Here is a 13,497-nt window from a genome sequence, read left to right as displayed (position 1 = left end):
ATAGTTGGAGCATCAAACCGAGTACTCCTTTTTACACAGCCCTGTCCGCAGTCCACCGTCTTCTTCTTCTCCTTCTGCTGAAACTTCAAACGACTCTGTCCCAAATCGGCAAATCCCTTACGCGTCTCTCTCTCTCTCTCGCTGTGGCATCAATAGTCTTCCAACTTTGTTGAGATTTTGGCGATGGATTTGATGACGACGCCGAGATTCACGTTGGGGAAGCAGTCTTCGATGGCGCCGGACCGCGGCCGTGACGATGACGGAAACGGTGGAGATTCGGTGAAGATCGATCCGAGTTTGAGGCTGATGTACCTGGCAAATGAGGGGGATTTGGAAGGGATCAAGGAGATGTTGGAATCCGGCACCGATGTCAATTTCCGGGATATTGACGACCGTACGGCACTCCACGTCGCCGCCTGCCAGGGCTTAAACGAAGTTGCTAAGTTGTTGCTCGAAAACGGCGCCGAAGTTGATCCCAGGGATCGCTGGGGAAGCACGGTAAGGCACGCTCTTCCAAGCTGTTCTCATGTGTGTACTATGCACAGGCCTTGAACTGTCTGAATTTTAGTTCTTATACATGTGTATAAAAGCAAATGTAATTATGTGTAGTTCGACTAGCAAAAAACATTATGTAATTCGGTTCCACGATTAGTTTTTATTTGTCTGGATAGTTTTCATGGTGGTTGTGTGTTATTCCTGCAAACAACCAACACACAAAGACCACAACAGAACCAAGAACCAAACGAAAAACCAAAACAAAGAACCAGAAAAACTTACAACGCCAGCACACACACAATCACAACAACAGTTTTACGTGTTTGGATTCGTAAATGGATCCTACTCACGACAGAGGTTTTGCCCCTAGTCAATCCACTAAAAGATTAGCAATAGATTAATATATATTTTTTAATAATTATATATAATTTATTAATATCTAATGATAAAAGTTTTATCAGTCGGAAAATCAGTTTGGTTTCATGTCTGGTAGGTCAACAATGGAAATTATATACCTACTGAAGCGCCTAATGGAAAGGTATCGGGATCATCAGAAGGACCTGCATATGGTAATTATAGATCTAGAAAAGGCCTAGAGAAGTATTATGGAGGGTTTTAGAGAAAAAAGGAGTCCGAATAGCCTATATACAAGTCCTTAAGAACATGTATTACGGTGCAAAGACAAGAGTCAAAACATGCAGAAGGAATACTGAACCATTTAAAATTACAATGGGACTGCACCAAAGTTTTGCACTAAGTCCATACTTATTTGCTTTAGTAATGGATGAACTCATTAAACACATTCAGACAGACGTGCTATGATGTATGCTATTTACAGATGACATAGTGTTGGTAGATGAAACAAAAGAGGGAGTGAACACTAAACTTGAGTTGTGGAGAAACAATTTAGAATCTAAGGGATTTAAATTAAGTAGAAGGAAAATAGAATATATGAAATGTAAATTTAGTAAGAATGCAAGAGTGGAGGATGTTATAATAAAATTGGAAGACCAAATCATACAAAGAAAATACCATTTTCGATATTTGGGATCAGTGATTCAAAAAGATAGAGAAATTCACAAGGATGTCATGCATAGAATTAAGGTAGGTTGGCTAAAATGGAGAAATGCATCAAGGTTGTTATGTGATGGTAAAATCCCATTAAAACTGAAAGGAAAATTCTATAGGACAACTATAAGACTAGTTTTATTGTATGACTCAGAATGTTGGGCAGTCAAATACCAGCATGAGTAAAAGACGAACATAGTGGAGATGAGGATGCTAAGATGGATGTGCGGCCATACAAGAAAAAATAAAATTAGAAATGAGCTTATTCGTAATAAGGTATGAGTAGTGTCAATCGAGGAGAAGATGAGAGAGATTAGATTAAAATAGTTTGGTCATGTGAGAAGAAGGCCAAGAGACGCTCCTGTGAGGAGAGTTGATGAAATGGAACAATTAGTCAAAAAAAGAGGTAGAGGTAGATCCAAGAAGACTTTGAGAGAAACAAGTTTGATATGAAGTGCAAGGGCCTAAATGAAGATATGACAAAAGACATAAATACATGGAAGTTTAGAATTCATGTAGCCAACCCTACATAGTGGGATAAAGGCTGGATATGTTATTGTTGTTGTTGTTATACAGTCCTTCAGCAATACTGGATTTTCTTTCTTTCTTGGTTTCAAGGTCTCTTGACCTTAAGGCTACCAAAACATCTTCTAAAGATAATGATTCCCTGCCATACTTTATGGCTGTTTTCAAATCTTTATAAGATTATGGCAGAGAGTTTAGGAGAAGAATAGCCTGATTTTCATCAGATATCTTCTTGTCTATATTAGCCAAACCTATTGTAATTACTTTGAAGGCATCTAGGTTTTCTTCCAAAGATTTAGAGGGATCCATTTTGAATCCAAACAACTGTTCTTTCAAATATATTTTGTTTGACAATGTTTTTTGTCATGTAAAGCGACTTGAGTTTGAGCCATACCTTTGCAGCCGTGTCCTCCTCATTTACCTATGTGAGAACATTATCTGCCAAGTTTAGGATGATTAGACTGTACGCAATCTCTTTCATGTCTTCCCTCTCTTTTGGAGTCAAGGTGGCCGGCATCTCTTTTTCATTCAAGGCCTTTGCACACCTCTGTTGGACTAGGATAGCCCTCATCTTCTTGCGCCACATGTTGAAATCTTTGTGGCCGTCAAATTTCTCACGCTCCACCTTTGTGGATCCCATCTTCTGTTTTTGTCCTTGGTTGTGTCTTGATCTTTACTCGGAACACCCTTGAATCTTGAGTTCTTGGTGGTGGCTTTGATACCACTTGTTATTCCTGCAAACAACCAACACACAAAGACCACAATGGAACCAAGAACCAAACATAAAACCAAAACGTAGAACTAGAAAAACGCACGCTGCCACAACACACACAATCACAACAACAACAGTTTTACGTGTTTGGATCCGTAAATGGATCCTACTTACAGCAGAAGTTTTGCCCCTAGTCAATCCACTAAAAGAATAGCAATGGATTTACAGAGATTTACATCGATTACAACGAAATCAGAAAGTGCGAAAGCAACAAGAAAACAGAATCAACTTACAATATCGAATACGACAACGAAACAGAGCACAAGCTCAATCCCCTGAACGATTCCCAGCACTCTCACAATTGTCTAGCTCTCTCAGAGCCCAGTCCAATATCAGAAAGAATTGATACAAATCTTTAGGGTTAGGGTTCTGATCTTAGGGTTTCTTCTTCTCTTCGCTGAAACTTGTCTCTCTCACCAAATGGAAGAAAAAACAGCTTTATATATAAAGGGGAAATCATCAGCAGCCGTTAGATCATAGGACTAAATAAATCAATGGTCAGAAATAAACCAACCAATGAAACATTGACCTGATGCCACATGTCACCCATACAAGAAAAATAAGCTGATAATATACAATTATTTATCAAATAATTTGAATCAAAATAAAAACTTAACATTGTGGATGTGCTTTGGCATGCTTTTTTGGGGGCTATTTTTGAGGTATTTCTTGGACCTTAAAAAATGAAAATTGATATTTGAAGGAAACAAATGTTTTTATTTTATTTTATTTTTTATTTTGCAATTATTTCTGGAAGATCTTTTCGTTCTAATTTGGAGACTATACAACCATATCAGATGTTTATGGGTATGTATAATGTGCATGGCTCTGAAGTGTGCCAATGTAGTTACGTGGGTATGAGTGTCTACACATGTTTTTTCTTTCTTTCTTTCTCCCTTCTCTGTATTTAAGTTTATATTTGTGTGCATGGTATACATTCATGATGTGGGTGCAATTCGTTTCTTCTCTTTATATCATATTAAAAGTTTATATCTCTAGAACCATGAGGGGAAAAAATGATAAGTAACAAGCTAGAGGTAATTTTTGCAAAATTTTTGGGAAGATGTATTTCTGCTGAATTTGGGAAAATAACATAGTATATGTATTAGGTAGACTTTCCCTTTGATGGATGGTTTATATAAGTATTTTGGCTGAACAATCAAACTTTTAATCCTTTCACAACTGCCTGTGCCATCCCCTCCCTCCTTTCTCTCTTTTATCCTATGCATTATGTCCTTTTGTTACACTAACATCTTGATGCTAAATCTTTTTTGGTTTTTTCTTCTTGTAGTTGTCTGTATGTTATATTTATAATCTAATGTTGTGAACAGCCTCTTGCAGATGCTATACATTATAAAAATCATGATATGATTAAACTTTTGGAGAAACATGGTGCAAAGCCTCTGGTATGCCCCATATACTGGTTATACTACTGGTCTAAAGTTTTCTAATATGGTGCTCATTGACCTTTGTTTGATGTTCCTCGTTTTTTGGTCTTCTTTTTCCCAATACAACTCACAACTAAGAGGGCGCCAATGCATGTCAACAATGCTCGTCAAGTCCCAGAATACGAAATTGATTCAAAGGAAATTGACTTTACAAATAGTGTTGACATAACTAAGGTAATTTACCATTCTTGTGTATTTGAGGCACTGCAACTAAGTGTTGATTTTTTATTCTCTCTGCTGTTCTTGTTGTTGTGTTCTGCTTGGGGAATCTTGTTGCACCAATTCTTTCTTCCTTCTGAAACTAAATGTTGTTGCCTTGTTCTTGTTTATTGCTCGGTTCTTCTGGAATTTATTAGTACTTCAATTTGGTGGATTAGATTAGTTGAACACATGATGGAAATCCTTGTGTTGCCGATTTGTAAAGGATATGCTAACAATGATGTACTTTATAAGTCAGAGTTATCAGATAGTCACCAAAGCATCTGCTATTTTCATATTTTTTTGACTGGTTAGAAGATAATATTGCATTTACATATTATCTTCCTACTTAATGTTATCTCTTTGCTTAAGGAAGTTAATATCTTTAATAGTTTAACTCATCTAAGTGAATAAGCTTAACTGAACCAATGTAGTTGATTCAATTTCTTGAATATGGAGAATATCATCCACTGATATTAGCAAACTTTTGATGTTAGAAGCAAGGCTATAATTGATTGACAAGTTCTTGTAAGATGTTATTAGGGTTAGAACTTCATGAGGAAGCATGAGTGTCATGACCCCATCCCACATGGATAGTCTAATGTGGAGGTTTTGAGTATATTACTTGATCTCATGAATCCAATAATTGCCTTCAAGTAGCACTTTTGGGTGAGGACTTGTGGTGTTACAAGTGGTATTGGAATCCAACTCTCGACTGCTACAAAACTGGTGTGGGCTAGGAAAGTGTTTTGGGACTGCTTTAGGTTGGATTGATTGAGATATGGATTTTTTGCTTAGTGAGGATGTTACGAATCCAGAGGGGAGTTTGTAATGACCCATTCCCACATTGGTGGTCTATTGGGCAAGTCCTGGTTATGTTACTTTATCCCATGAATCCAATAGTCATCTTCAACTAGCACTTTTGGGTAAGATATGTTACAATGAGCAGCTTGAAATATTTAAAAATTGAAGGTTAAACAAATGATGAGGTGAACCAAGGGATTGAGGCTGTCATGCTTGGATCAGTCCATGATGCTAAAAGGATGCTGTGCTTGCTAGTTTTAATCAGCTTCAAATTAGTGGTGTATTTATATATGAGATTGGCATAAGGAAACCTGGTGTAGTTTCATGCTATTGTTAAAGGTTTTTCTTTTAGTTCTCACAGTTGTTGATTTTACTATCTGCTGTAGGTAACATGCAGCTTCACTTTTCTTCTTTTGTTGCTTTGAAAGTTGTCATTCATCAATTTTAAATTTTAATATGAAATGCATCTCAGGGAACCTATTGTATTGCATCATGGCGAGGAATAAAAGTTGCTGTGAAAAAGCTTGGGGAGGAAGTGACTGCTGATGAGGAAAAAGTGTGAGTTGTCCACGTGCTTGAAACTCATTTGGTTATAAAGTTATTTTCTGAATTTCCTTTCATTCTTTTGCTGTTGTCTTTTGTTCAATAGCTTGATATGCAATAGCTTGATAGATTCCAGTTCTTATTTTTTTTTGGTGGGCATTAATTGAACATGGTATCAAAGCTTTCCTTCCTGGAGTTTCAATTCTCATTAAATGTGTTTGATCCATTTATTTCAATGTGTTGCATACTTTTGTTCTGTTTCTAGTTGGGCAACTTGATTTAGTTTCTTCCTGTCTATCTCACATGCGTATGGGTACATTTGTTAAAATCATTACCTAACAACTTAAGCTTTTGGGACTAAAGTGATTTGTTATCAAGCTAATAAATTGTTGACTTTTATTTTCTTTAATAGGAGGGCTTTTAGAGATGAGCTTGCATTGCTTCAAAAGATACGACATCCAAATGTTGTCCAATTTCTGGGTGCTGTAACTCAGAGCGCGCCAATGATGATTGTGACAGAATATTTACCAAAGGTCAACATCATTTTATAATTACTCATTTCATATTATGTTTCACTTGATGATCTACACGCATTTTGTTGATTTCCTGCTCCTTGGATGGTTGATATGCATATACTGTTTGTTTTGGGACATAAATCCTTTGAAAAGCTGTCAGTAAGGTTTCTGATGATTTCTGTTCTTCTTTCTCTGCATTGTCCTTTCTAAAATCTTGTATGTTTATTATATTCAACCTTCTAACTTCAAATTTTGATCATGTACCTAATCTTCTTATCAAGGTGGTTTTCCTGTCAATGGAAGCTTTCTCTTGTTCTCCTTCTGTCCCTCATTTTGTATGAGGGATATAATTCCTTCAATATAATGTCACGTTAGCAGGCTGTTGAGCCTTATGTAATAGGCTGATAGGCCTTGATTAAATAAGCCACGTGTATTGGCATAACTGGAGGAATGTTCCAGCATGTCCTATGGCAAGTTGTAAGGCAAGTGGGATGGGATAACCGTTTTTGGCCCCCAATCTAGTCTATAGATCAGTATAAGTACAGCTGATCTACGCCTACCCCCACATGTTGAATGAAATTGGAAATCAGTTTCCCTCTCTTTCTCTTCCCTCTCATTGCTGAAATTCTCTCTCTCTTTCCTCTCGTCTTTTCCCCCTAAATTCCCAATTCTCCTCTTCTCAATTCCTCTCGGCAATTGAGAATTCCCTATTGTCAGATCTGAGATTTGACATATAATTGGAGGTGCTTGTATTTTTTTGTCTTGTTAGAATATTGGCATATTGATAGTTATGAAGAAGATGTCCTGATTTCCCTATAGTGAAGATTGTGTAGGCTTCTTCTGCCCTGTGTTACTTGTTTCCATTCTCTATTTGTAAAGTAATTCATCCCTATTGACCATTGATCTTCTTGTTACATCCGAAGATCTTGCAGGATGTATCTACTATGTATACAAAGTCCTCAGACCTTGCAAAGAGAGGGTAGATCTTTGTAAATATGAATTCTGTCTTTGACTGGAGATTACTTTGACGCTGAGAAATGTTTTCATTTTTTTATGAGATGATTTTACTAATCTATCTTGGTACTCTATTACTGCATGCGAATGTGAAGATTTTACATGGAAAATGCTACCTATTTCAAGATTATTAAGGGAATGCAACTGAAATGGATAAAAGATTACTTGATTTTTTTTTTTTTTTAAGAAGAGGTTATTTGTTTAGACTAAGTCTTCTTTGCCTTGCTTTCATTTAATTTGATTATTGGGACTAAAACTCTGATAGTTGCTACAAACTCATCTTATACTTGGAAATTTGCTTAGGGAACATATGTAGACTTGTATGCATACACTCGTACAAGTTACTTCTAATCTTTCTGGTCTTGTGATGATTTTTTTTCTTTTATTTAGAATGCTGATTGGTTCTCTCTGTCTGTCTGTCTGTCTCTGTCTCTGTCTCTGTCTGTCTGTCTGTCTGTCTCTCTCTCTCACACACACACACAAACACACACACTTTTTTATTTTTTTCTTCTGTGAGGGGTGAGGTTGGTGTGGAGCTACCTTATGATCTGTTCCATGAAAAGGAACTTGGTTGCTGGTTGTTCAGCATTTTTTTCTTGACCTATTATACAAAACTGGCAAATTTAATTGTTAACATGTAAAGAAACAACTAAGGGTAAGAGGAATTGAATTATGATATCCACCTATATATTATGGACTCAAAACACTAAAAGCTATTGAGAAACATCATTGCAACTATGATGAATTACAGTATACTATAAGTTGTTTTTGTTTATGCATATTTCATGTCAAAGTTTATTTTGTACCTGTAGATCCTTTAACATCTACCACTTTGTGTATTTTAGGGCGATCTTTGTGCATATTTGAAGAGAAGAGGAGCCTTAAAACCTGCAAAAGCTGTGAGATTTGCACTGGATATTGCAAGGTTCATTATGCTATTTTATGTTTTGAACTTTATTTTCGCTAACATGCCTTCTTTAGAAGGTCTAGTTAGATCTTATCTCATATTGATGCTTTTTTCCATTTTCTAATTAAATTTTATCATCATTCATTGCTTAAAGATGGACAAGCTGTTTACATTTTAGAAGTCTCCTTAAAGATAGAAACTTCAAGAATTTTTGAAAACTTTGATTACTTTGCTTAGGAAAAAGACCATTAGATGCACTTGTGAGGTGATTAAATGATTGGAAGAAGTTTGTAGCAAAAGAGGAGAGGAGGAACAAAGAAAATTTGGTGGAAAACTATTAGACACGACGTGAGATATGATGGCCTTGTAGAAGATAATGACCATGTATAAAGATGATTAAAGAGTTAGAATTCATGTAACCAACCCCATGTAGTGGTTGTGATGTTGTATTCCTGGGGAGAAGATGAGTGTAACTTACCATGTTATACACTAAAAAAGGTCACTTGTTGAGGCTTCTACACGGGGTTGCTATGTTTTCTTGCTCTTGTCCTATTAAGCTAGAGGTTGCTATTTATTCTTTGTATACTTTGATAAATACATACAAGTATAAAGGAGGAATACTTCAAAATGGATCCCATGTTGCATTTGACACTAGTCTAACACATGCCTATTTGAGACAGAACCCTACATTTAGACACCCCATGTAGAGTGTCTAGTATTGTTGATTAACGGGACACACAAAATATGTATTAAACTTGCCATATGGCATGTTTGAAGGTGATGATTTGATAGAAGTTTATTTGTCATTTTCTTTCTTTTTTGTTAATATTGGTAATGATAACTAATGGGACACATCACGTTCTAGTTATACACGCCATATGACATACCTGATAGTGATTATTTGATTAAAGCTTGTCACTATCTTTTGTTGTTATTCATAAATATTACATAAGGAAATGACTATAGATATAGATGGTCGGAGATCTAGGATTTGTGTAGATAACCCCACCTAATGGGATCAAGGCTTGTGATTGTTGTTGTTATTCATGAATATTACATGATTAGTTTTTATCTATCTATCTATCTACTATTAAGAGTTAAAAGACCTTGACATGGTATGTGAAGCTTGCCAAACTTTTGAAACCTAAGAATACCTTTATTGTTGAATATGTAAAATTATGTTCGTAATTAGCTGCCCAATTTACTCTACATTTTGTCTAGAATTTTGATTCTCAAATCTCAATAGGCAACTAGTGTGTGTGTGTGTATTATACAGGCATCCAATTACTTGTGCACTAAGGATGCCCCTTGGTCATGGATCTCTTCTTCTTCTTCTTCCTTGTCATATTCATCTTCACTATTTTTGTTGAGAATCTCATTGGTATACTTGATTACTTGTCCGTGGTGTTGCCTACAAGACAGTGTGCTAATTGACCATTTCATTACATCACTTTAACTTGTATCATTTTGGTAATTTCTTCAGGGGAATGAATTACTTGCATGAGCATAAACCCGAACCAATAATTCACCGTGACCTCGAGCCTTCGTAAGTTTTCTTGTTTTAGCTTGATACTTTCCACTTGTTGACAATAATGGTTCTTGCAATAAGTTCTACTGTTCAATGGAACATTGAAGAGTGATTCCCATATTTCACTTATTTAGTGCCTGAAAACAGATACACTTTCTTATATTGTTTGAGTAAGATAACAGAAATATATTGCGGGATGATTCCGGGCATCTGAAAGTGGCAGACTTTGGAGTTAGCAAGCTGCTAAAAGTAACCAGTGGATTTGAAGAAGATAGACCCTTGACCTGTCAAGACGTTTCTTGTGAGTGTCCTGATATTTATGTATTTGCAATGAACATCCCGCAATATATTTCATGATTAAATTCTACATATAAGTTTATGTATTTGCAATGAACTGTGGATGTTTATGTTTGTTCACTAGTTCTTACACGTTTCTGGAATCAATATCTTTGGCTGTCTAAACAGTAGAAATATTCCTTTTATTTTTGTTTAACTGTATTTTGATAATTCCTTGCTATCACAGCTACTGTTTGAATTTCTGTCCAAGTGACTACATTAGTCCGACTTTTGCTAATTGACTGGGCTAGACAGAATTCTGTCTGGTATACTAACTCTAAGATGCTATGAACAGGCAGATATGTGGCCCCAGAGGTTTTCAGAAATGAAGAATATGATACCAAAGTGGATGTTTTTTCATTTGCTCTTATCTTACAAGAGGTAAAGGTTTCTGGCTACATGGGCGCAGGTTCTAAACATTAAAATGTTAATGCCTCTTGCATAATACTTTACAAAAGTATTGTTTTATGAAGTAACACAAATGAAATTAAATTGAACTCAGAAAAAAAATGAGATTCATATCTCTCCACCCAGTTTGAGAAATGAAATTTTTCCTTACCATCAATATATGTTTCTTTTCCTCCAAATGTTATTAAAGGTTAGGCTATTTGAAAATCTGATTTGGCTGTGTATAATTGGATGCATATCCCATGCCCTTGTCTAGATATGCAATGTAAGCTAGAAGAGTCCATCAAACACTACCCATTTTTTGGGTTGTGGGGGTGGGCGGTGTTCTATGCCTGATTTAGTTACTACCGGCTTCTTATTACAATAATGTGACAACTCTAGTGATTTATGGTCCCCTTATTTTGACAATTCTGTAGAGGCTGATTTATGGATGTTGCTTTTTAAAACAAAATGACTGGTGTATAATTGGAATACCAATTTCCCTAAAATTGGCGGTGACAGTTCTTCATTATCCATACCTGCCTTTTGGCACTCTTTCATGAATAGCTCCTTGCATGCTTCCCACTTGTTCTTTCTTTCTGGTTGTAGGATTTATATGGTAATCTTACATGTTAAACATTGTCAGGTCTAATCTGTACAGAAGAAAATGCAAAGCAAATGAAAAGTGAAGTATTTTCCACATACTAGTGATTGAATCTTTGGGAAATTTCATGAAGTATTTTCTACATACTAGTGATTGAATCTTTGTGAATGTTTAGCTTATGCTTTTGGCAAATTTCAGATATCATAAAATCCCTATTAACAGTTGTTATGGGCTGCAATTTAGATGATTGAAGGCAGTCTGCCGTTTTCTGCAAAGCAAGAAAATGAAGTTCATAAAGCATATGCAGTGAATAAGCGACCTCCATTCAAAGCTCCAGCTAAGCATTATGCCCATGGACTTAAAGAGTATGCCCTATATTTCCCCTTGAATGTTTGTTGTTGTACTTGAAAGTTCTTCCTCTATCTGTTATTATTCTCTTAATTTCTTGTGGCACAGATTTTATGTGTGACATGTTATAGCAGCCTTTACTATTTATTATCATCAAAAACAGATTTTAACATCTTCATATTTGATGATTATTGGCACACTGGTATTATTTATTCATTTGCATCTGATCATTCTCTGACTAAAATGTTTTGTTCTTTAAACAACTCGAGTGAAGGAGTTTGACATATAATATGTTGTTCCTGGATAATCTTCTTGTTAACTAGGAAATTTGATGCATGTGACCCGAAGCAAAATTAAAAAATAGTGCTGATTCTCCTTTATATGAGATTATTGTCAATTTTTTAGTCAAAAAAATGGATTTTCTTAAAAGGATTCACAGCATTTTTGTTTCTGATGGTTTGTACAGTAGTATCTTATCATACTTCTTAGACAGCCTTGTGAATGCTTCCTCAGATGTTAGAAAAAATGTTGGGTCAATAATTCCTGCTCATCGTGGTTGTTAGTTTTAATCTATTAACTTACTTCTCATCCTTTTAGTAAATCTCGTTTCCCCTTTGACTGCCAATGGAAGTCAATAGAAACAATCCAAACCTGCTTGAGGCAGAAAAGTCTTGATCCTATATTTCTGTTACAGGTTGATTGAGGAGTGCTGGAATGATGACCCAGCCAAGAGACTGACATTTCGACAAGTAATTGTTAGGTTGGAGACCATTTATAACAGGATTGGCCAAAAAAAGCATTGGAAGGTTTCTCCTCTCTTTCTCATGCTTTATTTCTTACCTTCCTCAGTTTTCATAAGTGGGATCAAGTTTCTCTCATCTATATATGCAAGTGCAAAACAAATGGTGCACCCACCACCATGATGGAAGTTAAAAAATGTAGACGTAGAAGTCAAATGACAGAAATTGCCAACCCAATTGTTGGAATATAGACTTTGTACAAGCTTTGCAAAGTTTTTAGGAAGATGTTGATAAGAGGGATTTTAAATCATGTCATTTGAAATTTTGTAATTTGAAATGACACCTACAGCAGGTGCCATTTCAAATCCTTACATTTCTTGAGTCCAAATCTAGGGTGGAGTTGAATTCAAATCCCAATGTTTCCAACAATTATATAACCAAACAATGGATTTAAAATTTAAAATTTCAAATGACAAATGGCAGAGTCAAGTTGCCCATCCTAAACGCAATCTCAGGAATTTGGAAATTGGTTCTTTTCTAGATGGATGGTTCCATTGGGGTGGGATTTCCCAGTTGCATGTTCTTTGCCTCTTCAAATATATGTTGTGATATCTGACTCTGGTACATGGATGGACTTGCGATTCAGGTTCAAATGAAATGCTTTCAGTTTGAGAACATGTGGAAGAAAGATGATGGTGGTAGTGTAAGTAGCCGCGACCATTCAACTCGTTCCACCAGAAGCATATAAATAGACTATTTCTGGCACCTATAAATAGACAAGATTCCAAAATCAACTCTCCATGGGAGTAAAGAAATTTGTGTATGCAATTAGGAAGCTGTGCTTTGTTTTGGCTTTTTCCTTATGGGCCATTTGTTCCTGGTTCTTCAACCTCAGCTCTGCATTCTACTGCTGAGGAGTGAGAACACCACCTAACCTGCCATTTATTGCCAAAATGGACTGTTTATATGTACCCTTTTGAATGTAGTTTCATTGTTAAATTTGATAGAATGTTTTGCGAGGAAATGTGCCTACCAAGTACCATTTACAAAATATTTTCACATTAGCACGGTTAGAGGGATGTTTTGTTTTTCGGTTGGTTGGATGGTCATTTGTTATATAGTTTATAGGTTTAAAAGCAAAAGAGTTGAAATTATTTTAGATGGATAGATGGTGTGTTGAGTCTTGTTGGATAAAAGTCTGGTCTCTTTTAATTTTTATTTTTTTAGGGTGCTTGTAGTGGGCCCCGCACATGTGGCTTACGTGA

General features: G+C 35.9%; 1 protein-coding gene across 1 annotated transcript; it reads left to right on the top strand.

The window, feature by feature from the left end:
* Positions 1-13,256, top strand: LOC127808381 (integrin-linked protein kinase 1). Its single transcript, XM_052346903.1, has 12 exons — positions 1-498; positions 4,192-4,266; positions 4,387-4,482; positions 5,783-5,868; positions 6,266-6,386; positions 8,228-8,307; positions 9,773-9,835; positions 10,000-10,118; positions 10,449-10,534; positions 11,388-11,509; positions 12,187-12,298; positions 12,879-13,256. Exons 1-12 carry the CDS (start codon positions 184-186, stop codon positions 12,978-12,980), a joined length of 1,377 nt encoding a protein of 458 aa, XP_052202863.1. The 5' UTR covers positions 1-183; the 3' UTR covers positions 12,981-13,256.
* The last annotated feature ends 241 nt before the right edge of the window (positions 13,257-13,497 follow it).

The sequence above is a fragment of the Diospyros lotus genome, chromosome 8, assembly GCF_014633365.1.
Source record: "Diospyros lotus cultivar Yz01 chromosome 8, ASM1463336v1, whole genome shotgun sequence".
NCBI lineage: Eukaryota > Viridiplantae > Streptophyta > Magnoliopsida > Ericales > Ebenaceae > Diospyros > Diospyros lotus.
The sequence above is the reverse complement of the archived record's forward strand: the minus strand, read 5'-3'. Positions and strand labels throughout refer to the sequence as shown.